At 38.5% G+C, this 19,373-nt stretch overlaps 2 protein-coding genes across 2 annotated transcripts in view; one reads left to right on the top strand and one right to left on the bottom strand.

The window, feature by feature from the left end:
* sesn1 (sestrin 1) overlaps positions 1-9,803 on the bottom strand; it is a 65,126-nt gene extending 55,323 nt beyond the window's left edge. The window contains exons 1-2 of the mRNA XM_017423290.3: positions 9,701-9,803; positions 8,473-8,783 (exon numbers count right to left, since the gene is read on the bottom strand). Coding sequence (XP_017278779.1) covers positions 8,473-8,745 — 273 coding nt within the window. The 5' untranslated portion in view covers positions 8,746-8,783; positions 9,701-9,803. The remainder of the gene's footprint in view (positions 1-8,472; positions 8,784-9,700) is intronic.
* Positions 9,804-10,986: 1,183 nt separating this feature from the next.
* On the top strand, positions 10,987-16,611 carry cep57l1 (centrosomal protein 57, like 1). Its single transcript, XM_017423207.3, has 11 exons — positions 10,987-11,160; positions 12,179-12,347; positions 12,439-12,609; positions 12,736-12,857; positions 13,033-13,146; positions 13,662-13,739; positions 14,319-14,402; positions 14,489-14,560; positions 14,648-14,904; positions 14,990-15,134; positions 16,049-16,611. The coding sequence occupies exons 1-11, from the start codon at positions 11,140-11,142 to the stop codon at positions 16,253-16,255; spliced, it is 1,440 nt and encodes a 479-aa protein (XP_017278696.1). The 5' UTR covers positions 10,987-11,139; the 3' UTR covers positions 16,256-16,611.
* The last annotated feature ends 2,762 nt before the right edge of the window (positions 16,612-19,373 follow it).

Genomic DNA, 19,373 nt, shown 5'->3' on the forward strand with positions numbered 1-19,373 from the left:
AAGGCAGGCGATAATAACAAGGTAATCTGCAGTTGATAGAACAAGATTAAAAATAAAAGCTTCAAAAAAAGAGCAGAAAAGAACGACTAAATGTCAGACCGTTCTTAACCAAGAGGTAAATTTACTGTAACAAGAGTCAGTTTAGATGCACCATGTTTGGTAAAGCTTAGAAAGTATTGATGTGTTTTGGTTAAGCACTTTACTACGCTACAATCTTGATATCATTGAAAAACAGAAAAATAATAGTTTTAATTCACAGAGGCATGTCGTACAAGAAAAACAGAGCAAGCCTTTTTTCTGACTGTGTCCTCCTAAATGATTATATGATTTTGTTTATTGTAAGAAAACCTTAAGGCAGGCTCCGAGCAGGAGAGGAAGTATCTTCGTACTGGAGGTGGCTTACTGAACACAGAAAGTGTTTGTCCCACCTCCTCATTTGCTTTCAAACCTTCCCCTCTCCCAAAACTACCATTTCTAATAGTCCTAGATCGTTAATTAGAAGAAAACAGAACACGTTCACGCCATCTTTATGTGCCAACAATCTTTGTCCAAACCCAGATGCATCTGAATGTCAGTTTTGTCCAAGTAGGAAAGCATACGAACACACAAGCTCCCACTTTGATCCAACGACACACACAAAGCTCCACCTTCCGGCCAGTGCAGTGTGCTGCTGGTTGCACGCTCAAGACTAGTGGGGGAGAAATGTGCAAATAGGTCATTGTCAATCCTGTTGTAGCTGCAAATACAAGATCAAAAGACATCACATTTCTTTTTTTAGTTCCAGCTAAAAAAAAATGAGGAAATGGGGTGCTACCAGGAAAAAAAAAATGCTTTCAGGGAGAATGATCAGTCCTCATTATAGCAAGCATTAAACTAAAATATTTAACACCTGCATTATGCTGTCACAGAAGGAGAAATGGGTTGGTGTTAGGTACGGGCTTTTTAACGGTATAAGCAGTCGTCATGGCACCGGCGGCATGAGGTGCAGTAATGGGGTGGGCTGGTTGGCACAGTTACTCGGGGGATGGGGGTGCTGGCTCGTCCGCGATTATTTCTGGCCGTGCTATTCAGGAACCGAAGGGGGGGGGGGCGGAAAGAAAGGAAAGGAGATGGAAGTGTGTGGGGAAAAACTGTAAAGGAGAATGCCGCAAAACGAGACGACGGCGGACTGGTGTGTTAGGATTTGGTGAGTTTAAAGACCCAAGGATGCAGACTGACTCGAGGGCGGGTTTTGAAGAAGAAATAAAGAGTTTAATTTTACCAAATTAAAGGCTGATGGGGCAGCAGAGTAAATACAAAAGGCACAAAACAACCAGGAGGACACGGGGAGCAGGCAGGTAGACGGTATGAGAGATGGAAGAGAGTGAGAGCAGGGAGTATAAGGAGGCAGGGAGGAATGGGAGAAAGTGGTGACAGCTGAGGGTAATGAACATGAGGAGCAGGTGTGAATGGTTAACTGAAGGTAAAAATGACTCAGGGGGGAAAAGGGCTGATGACTCGAGGAGAAAAAGACAAACTAAACACAAGGAATATAAAATAAAACAACAAGAAAAAATGGAAAAATAACAAACAACCACAAATCTAAAAAAAAAACACACAAAGAACCCAAAATCATGACATGAGGACTGAATATGAGATGAGGAGAGAGAAGAATAGCACATCAAAATTTCCATGTTTTTTCTGCACAAAGACTGAACTAAATTCTCAGTGACGCATTTATTTTGTAACAATTTCGAAAAGCACCAAAGGATGAGCTGCGAGGCCTGCAGAAGCAACTTCACCAACTATCAAGGAATAATGCAGGAAATCTGCAGGAAGCCTCATCCAGAATGAGCACCTCATGTTGTACAGATATGGCAGACAGCTCCAACACCCACCCACCCACCCAAAGCTCCCATCACCACTTTGTCCGACCACTCTGCCCAGCTGGCAAGCTGCTGTAAATCCGCAGCTTTATTTCTCTATCACATCCTCCATGTCCACAACGCATTTCACTGTACAAATACTGTGCCAAAGGTCACCGCCTGCTGCTGCTGCTGTCCCCCCCCCATGACTGTACAGTTTGTCTGTCCTGGGACTGGCTGGAAATGCTCATAATCCAGCAGATCTGTCTGACAACAAGGCTCTCGTCTGACTTCATGTTTTAATGAACGTTAAGCAGAGACATCCTGGTTCGAACTAGAGTGCGTTCAAGAAAGCAGGCTTAGTGAAAACGCTGGATTTGCTTATATCGAATAAAATTGCATATTTCTATTTACATTGTATTTTAGAATGTGATAAAGTTGTTTTTAATTTCAAATTTTTGATTGTCTGCTCACTCAACTGATATAAAACTAAAACAGACTGCAATAAAAGCTAAAGACATAAAAAATCATAATAATGTGAGATATTGCTATTTATTTTAAACGTAGTGTATAAAAAGCTGATTTTAAGACATAAGAAAAACAAACTTCCTTATGTTCAGTATTTCATATGACTATACACACACAAAAAAACATTTTAATAATAGCATACTGAATTCTAAATTAGATAGCAATTTGACTACTTTTTTAAGGCAATCAGATCAGCCTTTGTGCTCAGAATGCAAAGATTTATAGTGACAATTTAAATAATAGTTAAAGAAATAAGTTGTGCTTTTACAAGTGGCTCGTACTACCAGAAGCTACAGACAACATTTAGGCTTAAAATACTTATATTTGTCTAATGAGTTTAAAAATCATTAAGATACAGTAGAATAAACTTTCATGAGCAGGTAAAGTAAAACATAATTTAATGATTTTAATTTGCCTTCACTCTGGTCAGCTAAATTCTGTATTTTTCCCCTACAAACAGCTGAACCCTCTTCCTATCTCAGGGTTCATAAAGTTAGTGTTTAGAGTTAAAAATCAATTGTTAAACGTGCTGAAACAGACGGACACGGCACACTAACAGAGACAGAAACAGGTAATTAGTGTTTGTTCGCTCATCCATAAAGGCAGTCATAAAGACCTTTTTTCCTGCCACTGTGACTGTGAGCACGGATTTTAACCGTTCCCTGAATAAAAGCCCCACTTTACGAGTGGACTCTGAGCCTGCCTTCTTAGAAAAGTCACGCTGTATCTGTCCACGCGCCTGTCTGTCAAGGTTGTCAAGTCAGGTCTGTTTGTGTGGCCTCTCCAGAGCTTTTCCACCACTGAGACAGGCCCATACAGACGACAAGGCTTCTGATATAAACCTAATCCACAGCCAGTCAAAACTAAGCAGCACAGTTTCAAAGACTTCAGTCAGATCAGAAAGCTCCCTGGGAGAGCTCCGTGCTTGCCTCATCATACATATTTCAGTCCTGACACACGTTCGAGGCAGGTCATGCCCTTTCAGCCTCTTATGACTGATGACATGTTTTACCACTTCCATAAATAAATCAAGCATAAAGAAAAAAGACAATTATCAATATATGATGTAACCTCAGAGAGACTGGAGCTTCACATGTTCTAGTTTATTCTGGGAGGAGGCCACAACCAGCAAGACATTTCACTTAATTATTCACATGTAAGTGTTTATTACAGGGACCGCTTAGTCATTATTAATGGCTATAATTAGGTAAATAAGTATGTGTAAAACCAAGCCTTTAAGTACCGGTGCCTCATTGAAGATTTAACCAAACAAAAAGAAAACAGAAAACAAAACTGAGCATTTGTTAAAGGAAAATAAAAGTATTTTTCAGTAACAGAAAAAAAGAAATTGTGAACTTTTTATGAGTCAAAGTGTAACCAAAATAAAAAATGTCAGGAGCAAGGTCATGTTTGAATACTTTTGTGCTAGTTTACACCGTGCAAACTGTACAACTCAAGTAAAAAAGGTTAGAAATTTGAATGATAAAGACTCTTCAAACTTTTCAACGCCTCCTAAAAATACGTTCTTAAGACTCAAAAATCTAATCTTAGTTAATAAAAAATGGTATATTTCAAAGTGTTTGTCAGTGACACACCAGTCTCTAGAATAAAAATGTCTTAAAAGACACTGATGTAATTTTACACCTTTGACTCCTCTAAAATACACAAACTGAATTTGCAAATTAGACTCAACTCTTTTCAAACATTCCTCTTGACTCTTTAACTTGACAAAGTCAGCATCACTGAATGGTTAACGTTAAACCTTGAGCCCAATCCTACCCATAAAATGATGACTATAATTTGAAGCCCTTGTTTTCTGTATCTTTTTTAATCATTTTCAGAACAAACAGGGACTCTCTGACTAACTGGAAGCCAACTTAAAGACTTGATGTCAGCTTGTCCTTGTGATGACAAGGACAAGCTGATTTCTTGCTTTTATATACAGTAAGGGTAAAAGACTAGCACAGCTGTTTAATAACATAACACAAATAAACTCCTTTCTGTCCCAAAAACTGGGTTTCTTTCAGCCACAGCGAGATGGAGTTAGAAAGAATCAGCTGATGGACTGATCCCACCCTTTTAAGGACTTTTAGAAATAATTGCTTCTTTGTTATTGTTTGCATCTTTGTGTCTTTGCAGGATGTAAATTATCTGGTGAACATTCGTGCTGCAGTTAGACTCAGCTCAGAGGTCAAAATGAGGTTCTCTGAAGGCATCTGCTTATGCTCGCCATACTTGATCAGTTGCACCGACAAGCAAATTTTGACCTTTGTTCAGCCCAGCAGATCTTCACACGTGGATCATCTATGGGAACCTGACCCCGTCCCGAACACACAGAACCCTATTTTTGCTCATGACCCCGTAAACCCTGACCCCTGCGACTCAGCAATATTAGGGAAGCCTGGCACTTCAAATGGTCAAGCCTCTAAATCCAGCGCAGAGTGACAGTTGTTCTACAATGTTCATCGGATGTCTGCAGAATAAACAAATGAATCAGACTGGGGGGAAAAAGGGCCAAATGAAAAGACTAACAAAAATAATCTAATATCTGTGTGACCAGAAAACAGCTAGCCCCGTTCTGCTTGAGCACACGTTAACAAACAAAAGCAAAAATGAAATACAATGAATAAATAAATAAACTGAACTCAACTAAAATATATTGAATGAATCCATTTTTAAAAAAAATAAAAGAAGGCCTAACAGGATCTGGCAGGTTGCTTAATTTCTCTCCTAATAATAAGTAAAGTTTCAAAAAGTGATTATTTTCTTATGTACAGTAGCAATAATAAGGGTGCCAACACACTTTCCCTCATGTTCTGAATCTACCAGCATTATTTTTTTGTGTTCACACATGTATAATTGTACCATTATTTGGATTATTTTTCATACTTCACTCATGCAAAGACCTTGTTTTACAGCTCATAAAATGCTCAAAAAAGACTTTCTCACCAGATCACAAACTTTGGAAAAGCTGCTCCATGTTTAAGTTTCGTGAGTTAAAAAGGTACATTATTCTGACACAGCAGGGGAGCATTCGACTTCAGGATGACAAGAAGAAAAGACTGCCTCTCTGTTTTCTAAGATTTTGTCTTTAACAGTAGATCTGATGGAATTGGTGGTCCGTCTGAGCTGGAGCCCCCTCCCATCCCATCCCCGTCAGTGTGAGAAAGGTCTGTTGGTCATAGGAAGAGAAGTCTTCTGGCATTAAGGCAGAACAAAATAAGTTGCCACACTGGGCTCGTAAATGTAGTATCCGGCAAGCTCTGGGTAAACGGGGCTTAGAATAATTCAGAAATACCAGACGGTGTGTGCTGTGGTGCGCTGCTAAACCCTCAAAGCAGCTTTCTGCCCCCCTCCTCAACGTCTTCAAATAAACACTTCTGCACAAACAGGAATCCTGCCACGATCGACGGGTCTCTTTCCTGAGAATAACAACATACCAGGCCACCTAAAGATAGGTTCTGTTTATCAGTGGGACTCTGTAATTGGAGCAGGATGCAAATATCGGCACACAAGATGAATCCAGTATTTGGTTTGTCAGAAGCATTTACATTTAAATTTTCTTTATAATTTATTCTATTTCTTTAGAACTGTAATAGCGTTAGTCAAGGCCGGACTTTCTGAAGGGCTTACCCAGAGCAGTAGCCCAGGGACCCAAGATTTAGGGGACCCCAAATCACATTACTGCTTTACATGATTGGGTTTTTTTTTCTAAATGCTTTACTTTACTTATTTCCACTGAGGTGCAAGCCAACATTACAGGAAAGAGTTTTATTTGTCGAAGCCTGCATCGATTAACAGCTGCTTGATGTGTTTTTAGGGTTTCTGGTTAATTTGCTTCAAACATTTTACAGTTTTTAAGTCAATACGGTGCTGTAGTTTTACTAAATGACTTCACTCTGTGTAACTCTGAGCCATGATGTTTTGTAAATGTTCCTATTTTCTTTGTAGAAGACGGTGTTGCTGTTTTATGTATTCTGTATTTTCACCTTTAACCTCAGGTCCGTGCAGCAGAATCTCTTTATGGATGTAAATTCAATCAAGCAACCTAAGTCTGCATCTTTTTGTACCAGATCTTTTTTCTTTTTAAACCAAAGCTCTGTAGTTACATCTTATTTTGCTCCATGTAATCTTGACACACTAGGATAAATGTTTATATGGCTAAATAAAACATTGTTACTTGGTCTGCTGATAGTCTATATCTTGATTTTTCTCTCTCATTGTCACAACACTTTAAAATTATTTTGTCTGTGAGAGAACAGACTTTGCTGTGCAGCAATGGCTAATCAAGATAGTAAGCTGTGACAAAGCAGACTCTTATTATTTCAGATGGTAAGCTGATCGTTTCTCTGTGCTTCAGACTTTAGATGCTACCTTAAAGTTTAGAGCAGCTCTGCTCTGTGTCACCAGAAACCTTGGAGTTAATGTGAACATAATAAGTATTGTTATTTATATAAGCTGGGGCCCACACTCACCATAATCCTTCCCCTTCCAGAAAAGGAAGCTGCATTAATATGAATAAGAGAGTAAAAGTGAACTGAAAGTTCTTTAGTTGAGACATTACTGTCAAGAGGCATCACCATTCTGCCTGCCTATGACATTCCTGTAATTTAACACCTCTATATTCATTAAGAACTGACCCAGAGGGTGGCTAAACTTAACCTGAGGTGTCAGAAGGTTTTTAATACAGAAGCATCTGGGACCCCCCACTGATGGAAAAATGCTTGAAAAGAGGAGGGCACTTGTAAAAGAAATACTTAGCAGACTGAACGAAGCGGCTGTCTGTCACCAATAAGAGCAAACTTCGACCAATCAGGGCAGCAGCACACATTCAGTTACAATCAGTAAAAAAAAAAGAGCTGTTGACTTCTGTCACACATAAAAACTGCCCTCAGCTGACAGTACGGGACACTTATTGATCCAAACTTTGGTATTTTGGCCACAAACATACGACTTGGAGCCAAGTGAGATTAAATCACTCGTGGTTTTTGATCTTGCGAGAATCCAGCTGCCCTATAAGGAAAACCTACATCTATTTGGCAAATCAGCAGCATAACAAAAGCACTGAGCAAAACACAATTGAATGACAGCAGCAGTGCTAGATTGTGATTAAATAAGAAAAGGTTAGGCAACATTTTGTTTTGAAGCTGATGGCGAAGGACATTAGTGTTTTTAGTAAATAGAGCTCTTGGAGAATACCTTCACATGTTTGGGTCAATATTTTTTTATTGGCAGAACTTGCTGTGTGGGTTTAAACAACATCCTGATCAGTGTTATGTACAGAAGTTGGGGCATGTTTTACACACAAACTACTCAAACTGTGCCTAACTTAGCTGATATTATTGCTATCAGGATTTTTGATTACAAAACGTATAATAAAAGCTATGACGCTATTGTGACGTAAAGGATCTGGCCATTTAACCTCCTGAGTGATGGCTGCTTTTACTGAGAGCAATCAGGAGGTTTAGGGGTACTCTACAGGCAACTGTTTAATATTGAAATGATCAGCTTAACACCTAAAACTACTGTAAATTATTTCCAGTTCCTCAATGAATGTGTTTTAGTTTATTAAAAATAACATAATTATCAAAATAATTTTAGATTAACTTGCAATAGATGACAGATTTCTAAATATAAAATGTTTTTACACCAAGTAAGCCTAAAAAGCCCTTGAAAATTGTTATTTCAGCTAGATAGCTAGATAGGTAGGTAGGTAGGTAGGTAGGTAGGTAGGTAGGTAGGTAGGTAGGTAGATAGATAGATAGATAGATAGATAGATAGATAGATAGATAGATAGATAGATAGATAGATAGATAGATAGATAGATAGATAGATATTACAATGGAGCAATTAATGATTAATTAAGGGGATTGTTGCTGTAAAAGCTTAGCACTAAGAATATGGAGTTTATGATGTTGTGTTTTGTTATTTACTGCTCTGAGAAAGCTTTTGACGAAACCACAATGTTTGCTTTGCTTATGAGAAGGTGAAGAGGGGAGGGTGGCAGATGGCAGCAGCACAATTCAACGCACGCTGGAGAAGAATGAGAAAAAAAAATCTGCCAGACTGTCAGGACTTTTTAAAACAGGAATCTCTTTACCTGGATGTCTTGCAGAAGCTGGGTGCATCGGTCTCTGACGTCTTCAAAGGGACAGCGCTTGGAGAGCATGAGAAGGTGAACCAGGATGTCGTTCAGGTCACTGTTCGGAGGGCTTCCCGACGCCGGGGACAAGGCTGTTATAGGGTTGATGGCTTCCACTTTCCTCATGACCTCCTGGCAGATGTTCTCCAACGCGTCAGCTCTGGAGCCGGCATCGCGGCTGCCCAGCCCGTCCCATCTCCCCACAGAGTCCTGATCCTGCACCTCCATCATTTTATGTAGAACTAATGCTTGTGCTGTTTCACAACAGGCTGCAAACACACAGCAAGGTAAGATGCTTTTTTTAAAAAAGAATTCACTATGCCTATGCTTATGCATTGTTATTACTATTATGACAGATTACCAAACTGGCCAGTCACTTCTATTGCCAAAATAAGCCATTAACAAGTATTAATAAAACACAAAACATCATCTTGTAAAAATAAAATGCACTGTAATGTGCAGGCAAAGGTGAAAGACACTGCATTTTATTAAAAATTGTTCTACTGAACACTGGAGGTTAAAATACTCATTTTGTTGCAGTTAACATTTATTTTCTTGAAAATGCAATGTTAATTAAATTTTTTTTATTGTAAACAGTCAAAGATGTTATTTTGGAAGGTTATAATATACACATAATAAATACTCGTCTGGCAACAAAGGTGCAAAAAACAATTACAGATAAAAATATATCATGACAGCAAAATTTTTAGCATCTTGCTCATAATTCTTGAAAAGGCTAATCCAAAATACCCCCACACAATTGATGATATTAATTTAAAAAAGTGACAGATGAGCTCTAACTTTACATATAATTACCAGCAATAAAATGAATTTAACCCACAATTATGGTGAAATAATTCTGCCAGTAATTCACTGATTATACCTTTGTTATGTCAGAATGAAGACCAACTCTGCGACCTGGTATTTAAAGGATTACAGACACTGCTTTTTTGGATGTTTGCTAAAAATCTGTGACTTTTAAAGGGAATTTAAAGCTCGACATGTTAGTGAAGTCCATTCATCAGCCTGGAGCTGCTGGTCTGCCTCTCCTGTCAACGCTTTTTCCAGCTGACCGTTAACAAAGACGCCAGCAAATTCAACAAACACGGCGGTGAAAATCCCATTTTCCACACATAAAACCTTCACTGGAAGCTTAAAACAGAAAGTGCCACAAACATATACTCACTTTGTCCACATTCTTCGGTGCAGGTTTTCCGCTACTGGACGCTTTCCCTCCGCACTGACCAGAGAGCGCAGAAACAGCAAGGCGAGCAGACACTTGAGGGCAGGCAAACATTTGACTGGCAGGCAATTTTAACCAATGAGCGCAGCCTGAGTTCCTTCAGGGGCGGTAACTCTAAGATCCCGACAAACGATTGGTTAGTCGAGAAACGTACTGTTTGCGAAGAAAGGAATCATGGGAGTTGTATTCTTTTCGTTCGAAATGTTGTTGTGAAAAAAGCCGCTTTCTGACTACGTTTCCCGTCATACATTTCGCGGGTAGAAAGCTCTCCCCACACTCTACTCCTCCCCTTTCTCTTGTTTATCAGAAAATACAGTCAGGCAAAAAAACAAGGGAAAGAAGAAAAGGAAGGTGGAAATTCTGTACATTTCCATTTACTTACTGTTTAACCGTGTTTGTATTTACTAGCTAGTATGGACAAACTCATAGCATAATATACTGATTTGAAGAAACATAATAAAACTGATTTCTAGGAATTTGATGTGCTTTCTAATTAAATGTGTTAATAATATCTTTGCAGAAAATTTGAAAACATAAATCCCTATCCGGCTGTGGCAGGTGTGCAACTTTATACTGCACAGATTATTTGTCTGAAGACAATGTGATGCTTTGTATTTTATTCAATTAACCTTTATTTAACCAGGTAAGTCTCATTAAGATCACAAGATCTCTTTTTCAAGGGAGCCCTGAAGGCAGCAGGAACAAGTTCCAGGTCAAAATACAGATAAAAGAATGATAAACAAATACAGACAAAGGATTGGCTTACAATTTGAAGACAATGTACCAACTCACAATATCCGAAATGAAGGAAGTAAATAAAGAATAAGCACATTTCCCTTAAATAAACTGTCCAATATAAAAGGATGTTTTCTTTTAGTTCAAAGTTATCACTATAAACTCTGAGGTGATGCCCTCAATATTCAATAATATTTGTACCATTTAACCAGCAGCCTTTTATTTGTTGTCTTGACAGCAGAGAGATAATAAACAGATCAGAGAAAGAGATTATTGTTGTAAACATCATTATGAAAGCTCAATTTTGCATACATATAAGTGTGTTTGATAAAACATTTGTATTTGTATTTAATCTTGCTAAAGGTTTATTTCTTCGCTGTATAATATATGCCTTTTCCTTTTTTTTCAAGATATCTTCAGCAGCACTGAAACGTCTGGAACAGTCTAAAAGAGGAACTGTGCAGAGGCGGAACCAAAGTAAGGAGAGCGGGAAAATGGAGGGAAATTTAAAAGTGCGGACTGCTTAACAATCGCTAGCTATGACTAACTGCCGCTGAAAGACATTTTTAACGAACTTCTGTAACTCGAGAAAGTGAAGATAATTACACGAATCGTTTTAAAACATTTATTGCCATTCTTGGTACATAATGGAAAGTCAAAACGAGCAGGTAACATTTCCTAATTTACCGTTGGATTTTAATGTGTCGTTGTTTACTTTTGTACGTAGCCGTTAGTCGAAAATATGTAAGAAAAATAGCTTTTCCTTTGTTTACTTGGTTGTTTTGAAACGTTTAACTTGCTTACCAACACAATACAGACTGGTAATTATGCAGTTTAAATAATAATGAGCTACAAAACATCCGTAAAACAAAAACATGGAGGAAAATATATTTCTTGTTGACATGAAGCGTGTAACTCCGTACTTATAGTTTATTTTTGTTCCTAAATGATAACCTTGAGTTGCAAAACTCGTTTGAACCGGAATCACGTAAAGGAACCTAACTTTTAATTAAACAGTCCACGAAGGATAATATTTCTGGGGAAACTGGACTTCACATGACTTTGGCAAAAATGTTTTCATTTAAAAATGCCCCAGCGTTTCAGAAATCATACAGCTGTTTAAGGAAGGCAACATTGTACGATACTAGAAAAAGATAAAATACTTTGTAAAATAACTAAAACATGTAAGAAATGTTGCAAAAGACATTGCTGCATTGAGGTAAATGCAACAGTAAAAGAAAATACTGTAATAGCAGAATTTATCTTGGGCTGTGTAAGCTTTTTGATACACATTTTCTTGATATGCTGGTGATTCTCAGTCATCCAGGGCATGGTAAATCCAAAAAAGGTATAAAAAAAAAATTCCAAAAGAAAAAACTTGACTTCTATTCTGTACTGTAGTTGAAGACATTTCGCTTCTCATTCTCAATTCAAAAAGCAAACAGTGTGGAGTTCAAGCTTTTAAAGCTGAGATGTTCTGTAAACTGGATTCACCTGCAGATTACACTCTCCTCACAACAGAGGCTTGTTAAAGTCTTTGTTTGCCTGACTCATAACTGGGACACACTGGTCACGTAAATGAAGGTGTTGATTGGAGTGAAACATTTTCTTGATGGTTAATTTTAGAGACTACATATTTTTTTGGCATTTTGATTTATTTCTAATGGATTGTTCTCTTGTGTGTAGGACAATTCAGATTCACCCTCCAAAAGCAGTTACATTGGGAGCTACTACCAGCCTCCAGACAGGATATTATCAGTATCGAGACAGCTGGAGTTTCCTGCTCCATCATCTTCCAACGTGAACCAGACTGCGAGCCTTCTGTCTCAGACCCCACATAATATTGACAGCAAAGGTGCTGCACAGCTTCCTTTTTTATAACTTTTAATTTTCCACGCCTAATACTGTTACGTTTATGTAGACTTTTCTCTAACTCTCCTCCTCAGCCGTTGTCGATGCATTGAAGACCCTCCAGGAGAAAATCAAAAAGCTTGAGCTGGAACGGAAACAAGCGGAGAAGAGTTACCTTCAGTTCTCCCACGATGCGCAAAAGCGTCAGCAGGTCACTGCGTCAACCTCAGCCAGCTTTCTGGGAACAGATGACTCAGCCAGGAAAGGCAAGTAGTGAGTGTAAAGAGAAACTGCTGCTCTTCTGTGTGACCTTGAACTACTTACCAATGATGTTGTGAACACACAGATTATCATACGTACACGGTTTCAGCAGCTTGTTGTGCTTCTGACAGAGGTGGACTTAAAGCTGCAGTCTGCAGAGGCTCGCTGTAAAGTTCTCGAGAAGCAGCTGGACTACATGAGGAAAATGGTTGAAAATGTCAAGAAGGAGAGGAACGTTCTGATGGAAAATGAGGTAAAGGGTTGAAACTAAATTAAATTCAAGCTTTTAGCTTGATCTTATCCAGTACAAGAAATAATAAACTTTTACATACCTTTTTTTTAAAGAAAGAAATATAAATGGTGCAACTTTATATAAGTAATCAGTTTGGTAATATAATAAACTCTCTTTTCTTTTTACTTTCTTACAGGCTTCATTGCACAGCCAACTAAAAAGCAGTTCAAACAACCAAATTCAGAGGGAAAAGTTGGAGAAGCTTGAGTCTGAATATCTCAAACTGAGCCGAACCCAAACACTTGCAGAGGTAACACATTAGCGAGTTTCCATGATAAGATATGGCCTGGTGTGATACAGCTCTGCAGTTTTTTTGTTTTTTCTTTGTTGTTAATGCTGATCCTTCGTGGTAATACTCCACCCAGAGACAAGTGAGCCAAATTAGTGCCATATGATAATGATGCCGATGCTGCCACAAAGAATCTTCAGCTGTACTTTTGAGCAGCTTTTGCACACAAGACGACAAATTTTCTTGCTTTATAAAGTTTTTTGAGAGTCTGGTGCACAGTGTTGCATTTGTGTGCACACATCACACAGAGTGCGTATGATTGAGTGCATGAACTTTGCTCATGAAACTGAAAACCTGTTTTTTTTCTCCACTTACTTTTTATAACTGCTATGGAAATACATTTAAAACTTTCTGTTCAAATTTACAACATGACAGCCTAATAACAAAACTTACTTGTTGATATTTCATTATCTTAACTTAATAATAATTACAAACAAAACTATAAGGTTTTGCTTCATTGTGTTGGATGCTTTCAGATGAAGCTTGCCATTTTGGAGCAGAAGCTGCTTAAAGAAGAACATGAGCGTAAACTTGTTCAGGAGAAGGCAGATGAGGTCAGTCCACGAGTTAATTTACATCCTGTCCCAACACCACGTGTGGCCCCATTGTTTTACATATTTATTTTTAAAAAATGTCAAATATAACACCTTATGACAGGCATGAAAATAGCGTTTCTATACCAACAAGGTGATTTCAAAACACCTAATATTAGAAAATATTTGGATACAGTTGATGATCATCTGAAGGAGGGAGAAAGGTGCCTGAAGACAACATTTAAAGTAGGATATTTGATAAGCTGTTTGTGTGGACTAACATTCTGTTCCTGCATTATGTTTGGTTATTTTTAGATCTTATATTAGTCATTGTTAATGTTGAGTGACAATCTTCTGAAAGTAGTAAAGTGAAAGGTTCAGACTGGCAATGAGGGGTTTCAAGTTCAAAGATACACGTGTACATGCTATCAAGAAATAGAGGGTGAAAATACATCCAGATGTTCCATTTTCTTGTACTTTTTGCCTAAATGTACAAAACATACATGTAATGCATCCATAAATGTTAAATAAAATCCTTAAAGTAGCTTTAAAAGAAGAAAAGTATTTCTCAGTGATATCCTAAACTGTTCCGACCCACAGCTGCAGAGGGAGTTGGATATCAGCCTACGATTGGTTGTGCCATCTACTGAAGAAACAAAGCCAAAGAAGAAAACTAAAAAGACAGTTAGTGTTCTTGTTTTTAATGCGTATTAACCGCTGGTTTTTTAGATTATGTGTAATTTATAAACGACAGCTGGAATCTTTTACAGAAATCTCTGAAACAGAATGAGCTGGCTTCAGGCAGCCCGAGGCACAAAATAATGCCGTTTGTTGCAGGAACAGTAAGCCATTTCTTGTTGCTTACAGGTTTGTTTCCCCTCTCTCTTTGAATAATTTTGACTGACTTCATTTCTCTTTGCACGTCGCAGTCGACAAGTCCAAGCCATTCGGTTCATGCCAACGTTCAAAGCATCCTCCACATGATGAAGCACCACCAGCCCCAGCTGTGTGAGAGAGTGAGCGCCCTGCACAGGTCTGGATGCGGAGCCAAGAAAAGCCTCCAGAAGGACTTCTCGGCGTCTTCCGCTGCGCTCCAGAAACCCGCGAGTCCACCTGCTGATCAGTCGCTGAGCTTGCTGTCCGACCTGCTCTTGGCTCTGCAGGATGAGCTCGGACAGATGAGCTTGTGAGTAGTAACTCTTATCCTGTCTGTTTCATCGTACGCTTTCTTTCGACATCTGTCAGTATTTGTAAATGAAAGTGTTTGTCAGTGAGCATCAGGAGTTGCAGCATCAGATAGAAGCAACCCAAGCGCCGGGGCAGAGGAAGGACCTTCAGCGAGACTTGGAAAGGCTGGTCGCCCGGATGGAGGAGAAGGAAGCTCAGATCACTAAGCTCCGCAAACACCAGCAGACGGTATCTGAACTTTTATTTAGTGCAGCGAAAGAACTTGTTTTTAAAATGTCTAATAACTCAAGATGTTGTATGTTTGTTCTGTAAGCACACCCAAGTTTCAGTAGTTTATCTAATCTCTAAGGCAGTTTTAGTCTAACAGGCTATCACAGTGTGATTAAAATTGTTTTATTCCTGCACAGCAACCCTTTTATACATCTTCTTGTAGGATTACGTGTGTGACTACAAATTGCTTTAACTGGAGTGGGCTGGACGTTTTTTTTTTTTTGTTTTTTTTTAGGGGGGTAATTTTGCTCAGCTCACAGCCAACCTACAAAATTTGCAAATAAAACCAGGAGTGAATAAAGCAGGAAGTCCTCTGGAGCATCTACAGGCCAGCAGTTTTGTGTGCAAACACATTTAGCTCAGCCAAAGATTTTCTTCCTGCTTCTATGCAAAGTCTGTTGTTACAGATACATATAATATAGATGCCAGAAAATAGCCATAATTCTGTTTGACTAATCCTGATATTTGCCATCTTTAAAATGCTGTAAACACACGCTAATTTGTGTATCACGGTGCACCTTATTGAGGTGCTACTTTGGTGGATTTTGATCTTTTTTTCTACCGCAAGGCAACTTACAATTTCCATTTTTCCTATGTATGAAAAATGGTAAAAACTCAAAATCTGCAGCAAACAATAGACTCTTAAATGAGAAGTTGTTTAATATTTGCATTTTCATACATACTAGATTAAATTTAAAACTTCACCTGGTGATTTCACTCTTTTATAGACAAACCAATTATTCAAAATAAAGCATTTTATCAATTAAGTCTCTCTTTAAACTTATAAAACATGTGTTAGAAAGCTCAGACAGCATGCTATCTCTGGTTCTGTTTGTAGGTTTTGATGTTCCCTGTCTTCTGCTCCTCTGCAGGTCCATAAACTGACCCAGAGCGCGTCACGTGACGAGGAACGCTCGGCCACGAAGCCGAGCGGGATCAAGCCACCCGCCCCCTCGCCCGTTAAGCCCAAGAAGAAAGGAAGTAAAAGTACGGTGACTCAAAGCAACCTGCGGCTCCTCCGAGACACCCAGAAGTTTAGAAACAGCCTAAAACAGGACGACGTCTCGTGGGAAACATGAGGTTTTTCCTGAGAACTTTTCTTCGTGCTGCATTTGATACGACGGACAAAACTTCTCTGCTCCGTCCAGCCGGGTTTCCTCCATCTTCAACCAGCCTGGGAGAGATTTTTAATCACAAATCAAACACGTAATAAAGCGCTTTACACAGGACTTGACTTGTTATCATAAAACCTATGAAGTGTTTGGGTAATATTCACACATTTAGGGCTGTGAATGAACTTTAACTGAAAACCATTTTGAAAATGGAGAGGGAAATGTGGCTTAAAGTTTCATCTCAGATTTAGCTGAAATAATAGATTTTTTTTTTTTTAATTTAACGCTATATTTTTAATAAAGCATATTTGTTCCTAAATCTAGAATTGTCATTTCTGCTTTTTTTGGAACATGTCAACAGCAGCCACAAGATGGCAGCTCCTAGAGAAGAAGCCTGCATGCAAATTGAAAGGTTCTTTTTGATTGGCTGCATAATCTGTCAAATGAAGATGAAATTACTGTGTGAATGCTGTTAAAGCCGCTGAGTAAGTAGAGTTTACTCTGTACAACAAGCCTTGCACTTTTAAAGCTGTCACCCATCTTTAATTCTTCACTGGTCAGATGACGGGACACATTTTTTTTTTCTGCGTTCCTGAGTTTTACTTCTGCTTGAGTCAGCGTTTACGGGCTGAACAATCGTGCCAGTTCACCTCGTAACGTTCCTGAATTTATCTTCTCATTGTCAAGGCTTTGTCATTTCATCAGGTCTCCCAGTCTCAAGCACTTGTTTTACCACAAATTACTAAAAGAATTCTCTCAAAATGTGTCCAGAAATCCAAAATAGTCTCAAAATCTGGATGCGTAGAAGGAATAGACTTGTTATTGTTATCTACATTTTTTTCCCTTTTGCTCCTGGTATTCTTGGCATGATTCAGCGGTTAAATAGAACGAGCTGGTGTTTCCAAGAGAGGCTGAATCTAAATGTATTGTTTCTCTGTGCTTGCAGAGATTAGATTACAGGGCATGACTGGACACAACAATCAGGTTAGCCAAGGCAGCTAAAGGTCCCTCCGTGCCTTCATACAGGGCCTGCATGTGTCCACTCTCCTGACCCTGCAACTTTGAAACCTTGTGACTGCTGCACATCCCCGTCCTTGTCTGAACCGGCAGCGGCGTGCCCAGAGAGGTGGACAAGAATCTGCTTAAAGTTTCTGCAGCAGGAGCAAATCACACATTTAATGGTGCATGTCTAATTTTGAAATTAAAATCTTCCTCAAGTTCATTCTTTTGTTACCGAGTAAAGAGAAATCAACAAGTTACATCTCCAGTGTCTGCTAAAAGTTACCAACGAATAAATTGTTCTTTATTATGAAACACTGAGAATGACCATGATGGATTAGGACAAAAGTCTGTTTTTGGGAGAACTAACAACAATAAAAATAAAATTTAAAAAAAGCCTCATTTGGGAATGAGGTCACTGGTTTCAGAGTGCGTACACACACACACACACACACACACTTCCATTAGAGATAAGGTTTTGCTACTTAAGCAGAACTTCACTGTGACCCTGAGGAGTGTCCCATTTTTAAAATTTTTGTTTGGTTCTTTTAGACTTTTGTGAATGTCAGTAAACTTTGGATCCTTTGTGTAATTTGCATTCACATTTTTATTATTTTCTGTAAATCTTAGTATAGTTTAATGATTATAGACTTTGTAGAATACTTATTCTACTTTTGAGGTTTTTGTTTTCCTGTTGAGGGACAAATTAAGGATTCTTACTATTTTCTAGTAGTTAGTACTTTTGCAGAAAATACTACAGATCGATCCACTCCACTCTTTAAAACAACTAAGATAATGGGGTCATGTCCACATAAATGACTGTAGGGGCCTTCATGGAGGAACAGCGGGAGATGGATATCTTTTAAATCTAATGTCTATAAACAAAGTACTAAATCTTCCGATTATTTTTTCAAAATCTCAAAATACTTGGCCGTTTCATTTCCATTTGTGTATAAAAAGCAATATTTCCTTCCAATTTATGTAGTTTTTAGGGATATATCAGATTTAGCTCCGGATCGCAATAAGTCAAAAAAAAAAAAAAACAGTGATGGATAATAAATTAAGGTTGTGAAGGGAAAAGATTGATTAGATTTGACATTAAAATCAAGGTGAAAACTGATCCAAACACTACTTTTCAAACATAAAAAATCAAAAATGTTTTAAGACAATCCTCAATCTTAATTCTGCTCAAAATTATTAAAATTACCTACACTGAAAACATGCTGAGTACTCTTCAAATAATAATTAAAAAAAGTTTGATTACAGTTGTCTTGGTTCACTTTCTCTTCAACGAGTGAGTTTGTTGACTGAGTATTAGTTTCAGCAAAGACAAAGATTCGCCAGAACTCGATACTCCACCTTGTGTGGCCAGGGCGGCTGTAACCACAGCAACAAAGCCCCATGAGTGCGTCCTTTTCCCCACTTATGTAAAACAAGCTCGGAGAAAGTCTAATCTGGCGTTAAATGAAAAGCAAACACGGGGGATTTGTTTAACAATATTCAAACTTTTATTGGTTTAACATTGTGAAACTAAAAGGCAACACCAGAAAACGAGGCCAAAAATCAAATAAAAAGGCTCAAAAGGCAGAAAAACAAAAACAAAACAGGAGCACAAAAGCAGCAAAAGTAAAATTAATCATTTCAGGAGGCATTGTGGCACTGTCAAGTGTCTACATATGGCTATGTGGTTGAGAGGAAAGCCGAAACTTGTACCAACAAGACTAATGTGCACTAAAAAGGGTCAAAGTTACAGCACTGCAGTGTATGCACTTAGCTAGAAAGTCAAAAAGGCAATATAGGACGGAGCCTGTACTCGATCTGAACACTGAAAGGCTGAAAACAAATATGGCCAAGCACATGTGAATTCTGAATTTCAAAATTAAAAAAAAAACAAAAAAACAACAAGACAGAAAAAGAGTCATCAAAACATGCAAATTACAACTAAAGTGGAGTTCAAGTCATTCGGCGTCGTGACAGGGAGCACTAGAGGTCTGTGGTTACAACCTTTCCAGTGAGTTTCATTACAAAGAGCTGCCGGGACGCTCCTCGGGCCACGACCGGCACCACGCCGAAACAATCCCCGTTC

This window comes from Kryptolebias marmoratus, linkage group LG19 (assembly GCF_001649575.2).
Source record: "Kryptolebias marmoratus isolate JLee-2015 linkage group LG19, ASM164957v2, whole genome shotgun sequence".
NCBI classification, from domain to species: domain Eukaryota; kingdom Metazoa; phylum Chordata; class Actinopteri; order Cyprinodontiformes; family Rivulidae; genus Kryptolebias; species Kryptolebias marmoratus.